This window comes from Salmo salar, chromosome 12 (genome assembly GCF_965601325.2).
Source record: "Salmo salar chromosome 12, fSalSal1, whole genome shotgun sequence".
NCBI classification, from domain to species: domain Eukaryota; kingdom Metazoa; phylum Chordata; class Actinopteri; order Salmoniformes; family Salmonidae; genus Salmo; species Salmo salar.
The window spans coordinates 52870150-52882603 of NC_138302.1; the positions used below are offsets into that span (position 1 = coordinate 52870150).

At 40.1% G+C, this 12454-nt stretch overlaps 1 protein-coding gene across 1 annotated transcript; it reads left to right on the forward strand.

Moving 5' to 3' along the window:
- Positions 1 to 2696: 2696 nt before the first annotated feature.
- Positions 2697 to 6454, forward strand: LOC100136451 (CD8 beta). Its single transcript, NM_001123584.1, is given in 6 exon segments — positions 2697 to 2853; positions 3910 to 4272; positions 4769 to 4861; positions 5031 to 5117; positions 5475 to 5508; positions 5887 to 6454. Coding segments are annotated over 6 exon segments (645 nt in total). The 5' UTR covers positions 2697 to 2804; the 3' UTR covers positions 5906 to 6454.
- Positions 6455 to 12454: the final 6000 nt, after the last annotated feature.

The following is a 12454-nucleotide window of genomic DNA, read 5'->3' on the forward strand; positions in this document are numbered from 1 at the left end:
GCTAAAATAAAAAGTAATAATAAAAAGTAAAACAATTCAAGGCTATATACAGGGGGTACGGAGTCAGTGTGCGGGGGTACAGGTTAGTTGAGGTAATTTGTACATGTAGGTAGGGGTGAAGTGACTATGCATAGATAATCTCCCCTGTTATTGTAATGGTGAGAGGTTAGCATATCTTGGGGGTAGGATCTTTGTGCGTCTGTAACTTTCTCACTCATCATAATTCATTCAGGACTATCCGTAATCATGGTAGCATCCACATTAATGTAGAAGTGTTTAGAAACATTCTTATTTACAATAAAAGCGACTCCAAAATGATACTACATTATTTACCATTCATTTCTCTTGGGCACAAAATAATCTGAAACACAACCTAAACAAACAGCAAAAGCATCCAACGAATTTGTAGATTCACAAGGTTGATGTAGTCATTGCGTGCTGTGAATATGGGACTAAATAAATACTTAACTTTTGACTACTTTAATATACATATAAGGGAATTTGTCCAAATACCTATTGATCCCCTAAAATGGGGGGACTATGTACAAAAGTGCTGTAATTTCTAAACGGTTCGCCCAGTATGGATAAAAATGCCCTCAAAGTAAAGCTGCCAGTCTGCACTTTAACTTCATAGCCACTGTATAATTTCAAATCCAAAATTGCTGGAGTACAGAGCCAAAACAAAAAATAAAATATCACTGTCCCAATACTTTTGGGAGCTCACTGTATCTGATGTAATGTTCTTACTGAAAGGAAATCTTTTGGAAATTAAAATAGAAAATGAACCAATTTTGCGGATCCTTCCACATTCTATTGAATTGTATCCCTTAGTTAGTGTGCTGTGTGTGTCTCTCAGAGTGCCCATATAAAGGCAGGCATAAAGAGCATATAAGATAATGTACGTGAACAAAACGCGAAAGCAGGATCACATGTGGGTTGTCAGTGAGTGGTGGTAAATATATTTGTTCATGAGAACCAACATTAAAAACGTATCCACAACATTGAAAATCTTGCTGTAAGGTTGTGAACAAGTAAATGTGAGTTACAATATTTTCTGTGAAATAGAATATTTGAATATGAAAAATAGGCTACTTCTAAGTTTACTCATAACTATTATTGTAGGAAAGGTGACCTCAATGCTGTTTCACATCTTACAGTGGTAAGGTTTATGCTTTGTTGAAATTGTCAAGAATCAGTAGAATTCTATTGACAGATAAAATTACATTTTCAGGTATTTATCAGATTTAGCAATTACAGAAGTACTCATTGAGCTTCATTGTTGGTTGGTTTTGTATTTCTTTGACATGCACTGGAGTTAAGGTAGCTTGATCTGCAGCCGTGCTCCAGTCCTCAGTGCGGCTGCAGCTGGGCTAGGTCACACACCTGGGCAGAGAGGTTAGGAGAGGTGAGACTTGGTAATTGTGCAAACTAGTCACACCAGAAAAAACTTGGCCTTCGTTTTAAATGTATTGGTATAAAACAATTCCATATACAGTGCATCCAGAAAGTATTCACACCCCTTGACTTTTTCCACATTTTGTTACGTTACAGCTTTATGCTAAAATGTATTAAATTAAACATTTTCCTCAACAATCTACACACAATACCCCATAAAGACAAAGCAAAAACAGGTTTTTAGAAAGTGGCAAGTTTCTTAAAAATAACAAACAAATACCTTATTTTCATAAGTATTCAGACCCTTTGCTATGAAACTCGAAATTGAGCTCATGTGCATCCTGTTTCCATTGATCATCCTTGACATGTTTCAACAACTTGATTGTAGTCCACCTGTGGTAAATTGATTGGACATGATTTGGAAAGGCACAAACCTGTCTATATAAGGTCACACAGTTGACAGTGCATGTCAGAGCAAAAACTAAGCCACGAGGTCGAAGGAATTGTCTGTAGAGCTCAGAGAGGATTGTGTCATGGCACAGATCTGGGGAAGGGTACCAAAACATTTCTGCAGCATTGAAGGTCCCCAAGAACACAGTGACCTCTGTCATTCTTAAGTGGAAGAAGTTTGGAACCACTAAGACTCTTCCTAGAGCTGGCTGCCTGGCCAAGCTGAGCAATCGTGGAGAAGGGTCTTGGTCAGGGAGGTGACCAAGAACCTGATGGTCACTCTGACAGAGCTCTACAGTTCCTCTGTGGAGATGGGAGAACCTTCCAGAAGGACAACCATCTCTGCAGCACTCCACCAATCAGGCCTTTATGGTAGATTGGCCAGACAGAAGCTACTCCTCAGTAAAAGGCACATGACAGACCGCTTGGAGTTTGCCAAAAGACAAACCAAGTGAAATGATTATAAAAGTGTCTGGGCACTTCTACAGCATACCGCAATAAACATTTTGAATTAGGAGTAAAAAGTGTTCATGTATACAAACTTCAAAGGTTTATGTGTTTTATTTTTTTATTTGGTGTATTACATGACTGTATCATACACTATTATCAATAGTGTATGATACTGTGACAAATACAGACAAAGCCTTCTGAGCAATCAACAAGAGGATATGAAGCATCTCTCTTATACGGGGAAAACTTCTGACATATTGTCATTAGATATACATTGAACATCATCTCCTCTCTTCATTATAAGTGTGTGTGTGTGTCTCGCTCTCTGATAGGCCTGGTGCGTGGCTGTGTGTTGTCACGTAGGGGTGTTACCCAGGCGACACTTGGCCATGTTAGTTCAGTTGCTCCCCTGTTCTCTGACAGATGCAGAAAGGGAAAAGAAAGCAGTTTTGCCGACCCTCAGCTAACCCTTCGAGACGACACGCATCACAAATACACGACCGCTCAAGATGACCCCGTTGGCACTGGTATGGACAACGGTGTGCTTGTGGAAAACAGGTAAGGACCCCAATATTCTCTCTACCTACGGTCATCAAGTTCTTTTCTGTTGAGGTCTCAGGAACAGTGTGAGGTCTACCTTGACAACTAGTGAGAGTCAGAATGTTAAGTGTATGCGCTATTATTTACTTTTCATTCCATTTTGGCGAAGGTTGTTATTTCTGTCTAGACTTGTGTATTTTTGCAAGAAGGTTTCACACCAGGAAATGTTTAGAGTTAAAGGAGTGTGGATGAGGCCCCCAGTGTTTTCTTTGTATGAAGTCCTTTAAAATATTTTGGTGATTTGAGTGATATGTTGTTTTAGTGATGATCGGATAAACGTCAACGAAAAACAGTAGGCCGGAGCCAAAAATGCACAGACCTTCAATAATTGTCATATCTCACATGACTGACATTCAAAGACAACCGCTCGCTATTCTTAAATTCAAACGAGAGCTCTGAAGTTAAGATATGTATACATATTTCTGTGATGCATTGCATGTAAAGAAGCGAAGCGAAACAGTTCAGCATTGTCTCGCGCAATGTTTGCCTCCGAATGTCACCTTTATAGATAAGGCTCTCTTCTAACCTTTCTGTTGTGATGCTACATGTCATGGTTCCAAGGTGCCATAAATTAACATTTCCATTCTTGCAAAATTATTGGATTGAACACAGTGTTTGTGTCTGTATCCCTCCACCACTTCAGGTTTTTTTGCTTCATTTTAGATGGAACAATCTCGACCCTTTATCTCACTCTGTCTCGCTTGATGTGTTTCTGGTAAAATGTACCTGTCGTAAATAAACAGGTTTCAATAACACTGTTGAAAGCACAATCATTTATTTACAGTGAAGCACAAGCAAACAATGTCTCAATCCTGTACATTTATTTGTCAGGTAAAAATATTGTAAGAGCATACCCGTGTTACGGACATCCGTCATGTCTTCTTATCATTGTGATCTCTGTCCAGCATGCACAAATGACAATAGGACCTTATTCCATCAGTATTGTTTGTCTTCTTTGATGTAGCGGCAGTTTGTCCAGCCAAACTAAACCCCCATTCGCTTCTCCTTTTCCAGTGTACAGCCTGACACCAACTGAGTCCCACTTCGTCCGCTACCCCCCTATCAACGACACAGAGGTCGTCACCTGTGAGTGTTCCAGCCGCTCCTGCCAGACAGTCTTTTGGTTCCGCACACACCTCAACAACTCCGGCTTCCAGTTCCTTCTCAGCCTCAACAATGCTGACCGGACCTATTATGGACCCGGACTCATGGATGAACACCGGTTCAAGGCCAGTAAAAGGGACACGGGGAGCAAGGTGGCTTTCACACTGCGCATCAATAATATAACGGCAGAGGACGCAGGGTTGTACTCCTGTATGCTCCAGAACCAGAAAGAGAACGAGTTGTGGAGGCCAGGAGTTCTTCTCAGACCCGGAGGTGAGAGGAAGCCATTACCCTGCACGGCACTGACGCTTCCCATTCTTCATATGACTGATTAGAGATGAGAAGATTTCCTGAATGAATCCAGAATTCCTACATTTCCCTCCTAGAACAAGTTACACAACTGTGGAACGCACTCACTCACATCTGCCGTATTATATTTAGAATGACCCGAGAACACCGCAGTTTCCTGATTTTTCCATGTTCTTCCGAAACAGTTCAACCTTTGATTCAGATTTCGCTCTGTGTCCCTTCAGAGCTGGGTTAGAATTCATTACCAACTATTGTGAAGTCGGAACATCAGTGCGGGAATTCAGCCTTGTTATAGAGAATTAAAGCAATTAGAAGTTTCCCTTGCGCCAGTTGCAGATCTGTTTCTTGAGTTACCATCCTTAAGCTTCTTCATCTGTCCAAATCTCTCTCCGTTGTGTTTTGTTTATTTTGTCTCTCTCACAGTGTGTCTCGTACGTTGTCTATTTTTGTGTCCCACCAGAAACTCGCCCAACATTAACCCCTGTCACGAAGCCCAAGCCCCCACGAATCCCAACCGGCCGCTGCACCAAAAGGAACGATCAAACCCCAAAAGGTGATGTTCATAACGTTAACAAGTCTGTCTAATAAGTTGTTTTGTTGTCTGCGTAACAAGTTGAATGTGTTACAGGTTACTTTTTGTATATCTAGTTACGTTACAACTGGTTGTATGTTGTGTTTCAAGCTGCTAAAACACTGTAACAGTATATTGTATTGGGTTCCAGGCTGTGGCTCCAAAGTTCTGTGGCCGTTGGTCGGAGTACTCCTCACCCTGGCTGCGGCTTTGATCTACACACTGTACTACTTCAGCCGTGAGTGTCTTTTCGCCTTGCTTACCTGCCGATAAAGCAATATAGTAGAACCACCCAGCTCCAGTACTGTTTTGTAATTAGTATTGTCAATTGTCAAAGACACTGCTCACGCAGGGCCTAATCCTTACTTGAGATGTACGTGCTTAACTCTCGTGCAACATTTCACGTTTGACAAGGCAAAGACAATAAAGTGCATTGTTTTGGGAGTAAGCAACAACATCGTAATTGATGTATTCTGTGTGGGATATCAGTATACCTGCTGCTCCTATGGGGTAGAATTGGGGAGACACTAATGTATTCATGTTTATGACTGTTAGTATGCTGTTGTTCTGAATTTTGTGTGTGTGTGTGTTGCAGAACTACCCAAAAAGTGTCGACATCAGTTTGCCAAGTAAGTTCCATGTGTAAACTTCACAAGCCTGTGATTTTTGTCTTCTCCTCCTCTCCCCTTTTCTCACAACATAATAAAATATCTCTACCTGCAAATGTATCAATCTCTGTGACTTACCCTTTGATCTGAGCCTGTATTTATAAAGCGTCTGAGAGTAGGATCAGTTTTGCCTTTTAGATCACAGTGGGTACGATTACATGGGCAGCGGGGACCTGATCCTTATACTCTGAGATGTTTTGTGAATACGGGCCCTGGTCACGCTTATAATCTCAAATTTTCTGTGATTGATCTGACTTTCTCTATAATTGAGACAATCTTTTTCCCTGTATTTATCTCTGTGTAGTTGACTCTCTTTGACTGTTTGTATCTGCCTCACAGGAAAAGACCATTGAAGTAAGACAGAGAGCCCACACTGCAGACTCTGAGAAAGTGCTGTATGTGTCCTTGGATCTCCTTCCAGGAATCCAATTCGAATGAATCTGAAGACAGTTTCATTAGCATGTCACCTTTCTATTCTTTGTTCATTACAGCAATGAACTTACCTGAAAATGTGACTGTCTAAAAAGAAACTCTTAGGATGCTGTCCACAATGTTAATGCCTCTGGCTATGGTTTTCTAATTAAGTGGATGTATTTAACAGAAAACATTTTTATGAACCGGTATTACTCTCTTATGTCCTAGTATACTACAAATGCAGCTTTTAATAGATAAATAAAATGCATTACTTGTAAATACGTGCATACTGTATATCTATTGTTTTGTGTTTGCCATGCATTGCCTTTCTGGAACAACAATACATGGTTTGCCTCTTGATATTTGGCAAAACTGTACTTTCAATAGAGTCAAAGCAATATGAAGCATTGTATTCTGGTTCAGTAGCCTAATGTGCTTATTGTCTGTGTGCATCATGTGTTGATGAATAAAATCGTTTTTTTTTAATCATTCATTACTTCATGTCCATTTACTGTCATCTTCTCATAGGGACTAGAGAGGTGTGTGTGTGGTATTTCCTTGTTTAACTGTTGAGCGGGAGACTTAATCTGACTGTGCGTTTAAACACAGAAACATAATCAAGCCTGCTCCACCATTTCACTTCATATTGCATTGAACAGAGAGCAGAGACATGTAACACTATATAACATTTTCTTGATGTCAACCACAATATTAGTCATATATCTATATATATATATATATTATATATATAAAATAAACACAACGATAAGGTTTGTATGAAACAGCATGCACACCTGCAGCAAAAACATCTGTCTTCCGTGGTTCTTCAGGTCTCAGCGAGTGAACAAGACCCTTTCCTGTGTGACAGAAAGAGAGGGCACGAGAAAGAGAGAGGAGAGAGAGCACTGTGCACATTGAGATGCTATCACTCTTTCTCTCTCTTTGTTCTTTCAACTTTGAGCCCCTCTTCTTGACGCTGAAACAAAACAACCACAGAGCGACCACAGAGCCTGCCACAGGCAGAGACAGAAAGAGAGAGAGGGAGGGAGGAAAAGTGAGAGAAAACACTGTCGTCAGACATGACAAAACCCTCAATTTTATTAAAACTCCTCTCATTGTGTTGTGTCTCATATTCTTTATTTCATTTGATATTGTGTCATGGCAAAATAAATGGGAAAAGTTGACTGCAGTGGTTGAGATTGTGGAAGACAAGTGGGCATCAGAAAAGTACACATAGAGTTGCAGTTCATCGTTACACTTTATTTTACAGAGTTTTTATCTAATCACTTTGTAATAATTAGGGTAACATGGGGCAACGAGCCACCTGGGATAACCTATTTTTCCCCCTGGTTGCTGTCACGGATCCCTCCGGAACTTTCATCACGCACACCTGTCCCCTATTCCCCACTGATTAGTATTTGTATATATGTGCCCTTTGTTCACCATGGTGCTGTCCATTATTGTAAAATGTCCGTTGGTGCGTGTGAGTACCTGTGCTGTGTGTTTTGGCTTTCGTGCCATTGTGGATTGTGCAGATGATTACAGGTCTCGTCCCGTGTGTTAATCATTGTGCGCGTATGTTAATTATTCGAGGTACTCCTCGCTCTTTTGTTTGGGTTTCAACCCTGGGTTTTTGTATGGTGTTTGTTTGGTCTTCGTCCCCGTGCCTTTACATGGCACGCCGTAATTTGGGTATAATAAAAACCCTTATTACGCATTCCTGTGTCTGTCTCCCAAATCAATGTTACCAACGTGACAACCACTACTCTTGCTCAACTAAAAATGTTATCTGTCTCATTTACTTTAACAAACAATTCTTAGGTAAATGTATTAAATATTTCATCATTTAGATAAAGTTATATATATATATTAATCTTATAAAGTTAGATCTATAAACTTGTGTATAGATACAGTATATACCATTAGGGGAGCCTAAAGATAAATAATCCACTTGTTTAGAGATACACATTTTTATCAGTTTTTAATAAAGCAGTAAAATCTAAGGTGAGAATGTTGAGGGTAACTGCCCCCCCCCACCATTGGGGGCATCTTGCCCGCCCGGCAATCCAATGCAAGCGAATGGTGCCTAAATTAGCATTTACCAAATCATCTACAAGTAAATTAATTGAGTTACGTAGTCATTTTTAATACTTTACGATGACTTGGACATGGTTTGTCGCGAGGCACCTTACCTAGCACTAGTTACCCCACGTTACCCTACACATTGTTTTTTTTCAAGATTCATTGAAGAAAGCATCACTATGTATTTGGTAGCCTATAGTTGACAAACAATGTTTCTTTGACACAGGTAACAGAACAAAAGTACCCATTGATACTATATTAAATACATAGGAGAAAGCTTTATTTTACAGTCCTGGTAAACACCAGTGGAAACAGTACTATCAAATTAACATTACTCATTTCACTTGCCCTAAATCAAGCGTTTTATGTTCTTGCTCTGCACATCAACATGTTCCAATTTAGTGCACATATTCACAACAACCAATACATCTATCTGGAATGGTATTTGGTTATCCTAAAGAGAGATGTACTGAACGTGTATTAGAATAAAAAATATATACAAAGAATAGTAATAACTTGAGAAAAAAATATATCAATGATTGTTACCGAAGCATATACAGTAAAAACTATCATTGAAAAGTAATCCTATGTTTTAATATATGGTTTCTGTATGAACATAGTAAAAATAACTTATATCACTTTTATAAATATCCACTTCAACAAACACACATTAGCCTATGAATGTAATGTGTAATAAGGATTATATGAAAAAACAATAGTACTCCTAAAATTCTTCTTCTCTTTTATGTTTTTGAAAGATATGAAATCAAATCAAACTTTATTCGTCACATGCACCGAATACGAGTGTAGACCTTGCCGTGAAATGCTTACGTACAAGCCCTTAACCAACAGTGCAGTTCAAGAAGAGTTAAGAAAATATTTACCAAATAAACAAAAAAATGTATAAAAAGTAACACAATAAAATAACAATAACAAGGCTATATACAGGGGGTACAGGTACCGAGTCAATGTGCGGGGCTACAGGTTACTCAAGGTAATTTGTACATGTAGGTAGCGGTGAAGTGACTATACATAGATAATAAACAGTGAGTAGCAGCAGTGTAAAAACAAAGGCGGTGGGGGGGTCAATGTAAATAGTCCGGTGGCCATTTGATTAATTGTTCAGCAGCCTTATGGCTTTGGGTAGAAGCTATTAAGGAGCCTTTTGGTCTTAGACTTGGCGCTGCGGTACTGCTTGCCGTGCGGTAGCAGAGAAAACATTCTATGACTTGGGTGACTGGAGTCTCTGACAATTTTATGGGTTTTCCTCTTATTTGAAGAGAAAATGAAACAACCAAACAAAGCTTTTTATCATAAAAACAATATTACTATGTTTTAGTTAAAAAAGTATATGTTTAAACCTTTGCACAAAATATTATGTAAGTATTGCTGAAGATATTGTTTCTCATCTAGTCTCAGTTGTAGATTGTCCTTCTGACAGTAGCCATAATAGTAAACTTGGGCACATCCATTTCTGTTACGTTTTCTATTGTTACACCAAAGGGCAATCTACAGCAATGGCAAGACCACATTTATTTATATTTGTCATTGTTTGGTTTGTCCCCTATCATGTGCATATAGCCTACACCACAGTCCCTGTGCATATTTGGTAAAATACTTTCGGCCAGGGCTTGGTTATGTACTGTACGAAACATTGAAATATAGTTGATATACACAGTGATTAATTCAACAATGCTAGACAAAACACTTGACAAAACATTTTAATGAAGTGCTGTATACAGTTTACATTTACATTTTTGTCCTAAACAAACACAGACAAAGCATTAGCACAACTTAGCGCATAAAGTTAACATATCAATCTTTAGAAATAACGGAAACTATGTCAACCATGATAATAGATATCTCTCTCAGACAGTTTAAACTGAGAACAAATTATGTTGAAATATTTCAAATCTGCATCGTGAAAGGCCTCATGTCATTGGCTTCAGCATTCCCAATTAGAAACCCCTTACCAAAATGTATTTAACTAATGTAGCCTTAGTTCATTTACAATGGACTGATAATATACTTGATCACTATTGTCTTACACATTGTCCTATTGTCTTACACATTGTCCTATTTTTTTTACACATTGTCCTATTGTCTTACACATTGTCCTATTGTCTTACACACTGTCCTATTGTCTTACACATTGTCCTTTTGTCTTACACATTGTCCTGTTGTCTTACACATTGTCCTTTTGTCTTACACATTGTCCTATTGTCTTACACATTGTCCTATTGTCTTACACACTGTCCTGCTGTTTTACAAATAGTCATATTATCTTACATATTGTCCAATTGTCTTAAAAATAGCCAATTCCATATACTTTTTTGGGGGGGTTACACATCTGTGAGTGTATACTTGCATAGGTGCATGTACGTATGTACATAGGCTGACAGTATGTGTCCTTTTGTAGGCCTGCATAGGACCAAAGCAAAGCAGATAGCAAGCTACTGCTCCGTGACAGCTGTCATGGGCAGCTTAGTTGTTTGGAGAAGGAGGTGCTTTCTGTGTCCATATATCTGTGTCCTTTGAGTTGCTTGAATCCTTCTCAACTGTAATGGGATTTGTTGATTCAAATAAGGTATTTAAAATCTGTCTGTCTGTCTGTTTGTCTAGGCAGCCATGGCTACTTACTGTACGCTGAGTTCACCCAACTGAAGCTTCTCCGTCTCTTCCCTTCCCACAATCCATAGTGCCCCTACAAGGGCAGGGGAAATGATCCTAATACTGCTTTTGTTGCCTCTCCAATGACGGGAGCCTTCTTCTGACTACATGTCAATGGCACGTTACTCACACTCTCCATTTGTCTAATGTGGTGCTTGGTGCTAAATGTTCAGGGAACTCTCTTTCTCACCGGCATCCCCCGGTCATCCCCCTCCCCAGATACACACACTGTTTGGGGTCAGAGAGCCCTCGGTGTGACTAAGACAGGGAAGCCCAGGTGGGGGTAGACAGAAAGCACCATGGATGGTTAGGTGAGTCAATGCCGATACAGAGGAATGGAAACTGGCTAACTGTCAGGGCCCCTCTGTTTCTGTCTGACTGGCTCTTCCTGGACACCCACCTTCTAGCTACCAACACAATCCCCCCTGCTGACTGAAAAGGTTATGAGTTATTGTCTCAGTACTCAGTATTAGGCAATGGCATACAACATGACATTCAGATTTGGGTTACTATAGTATAATCTAAAGTAAGTAAAAGTACTCTTTCCTTTTCCAAAGTAAAGGAAGGGCATGAGGTGACACACGCTGTTATTGCAACATGAACAAGATGAGAGGAGCACTTCATCTCTAAAATGGAAACTCAAATGGTAGTGTTTTTACGCCCACAACTGTAGGTCTAGTGAAGATTGCTTCATATTGAAGATACAATGCATTTGGAAAGTATTCAGACCCCTTGACTTTCTCCTCATTTTGTTACATTACAGCCTTACTCTAAAATGGATTCAATTGTTTTTTTTCACTCATCAATCTACACACAATACCTCATAATGACAAATTAAAAACAGGTTTTTAGAAATTGTTGCAAATGTATACATTTACATAAGTATTCAGACCTTTTACTCAATACTTTATTGAAGCACCTTTGGCAGCGATTACAGCCTGGAGTCTTCTTGGGTAAGACGCTACAAGCGTGGCACACCTGTATTTGGGGAGTTTCTCCCATTCTTCTCTGCAGATCCTCTCAAGCTCTGTGAGGTTGGATGGGGAGTGTCGCTGCACAGCTGTTTTCAGGTCTCTCCAGAGATGTTCGATTGGTTTCAAGTCCAGGCCACTCAAGGACATTTAGCGACTTTCACCGACTCCTGCGTTGTCTTGGCTGTGTGCTTAGGGTCGTTGTCCTGTTGGAAGGTGGACCTTCGCCCCAGTCTGAGGTCCTGAGCACTCTGAGCAGGTTTTCATTAAGGATCTCTCTGTACTTTAATCCGTTCATCTTTCCCTCGATCCTGACTAGTCTCCCAGTCCCTTCAGCTGAAAAACACCCCCCCAGCATGATGCTGCCACCACCATGCTTCACGGTAGGGATGGTGCCAGGTTTCCTCCAGATGTGACCCTTGGCATTCAAGCCAAAGTGTTCAATATTGGTTTCATCAGACCAGAGAATCTTGTTTCTCATGGTCTGAGAGTCCTTTAGTTGCCTTTTGGCAAACTCCAAGAGGGCTGTCATGTGCCTTTTACTGAGGAGTGGCTTCTGTCTGGCCTCTCTACCATAAAGGTAGAGAGTGCTGCAGAGATGGTTGTCCTTCTGGAAGGTTCTCTCATCTCCACAGAGGAACTCTGGAGCTCTGTCAGAGTGACCATCGGGTTCTTGGTCACCTCCCTGACCAAGGCCATTCTGCCCCGATTGCTTGATTGCTCAATTCCTTCGGCCTCATGGTTTGGTTTTTGCTCTGACATGCATTGTC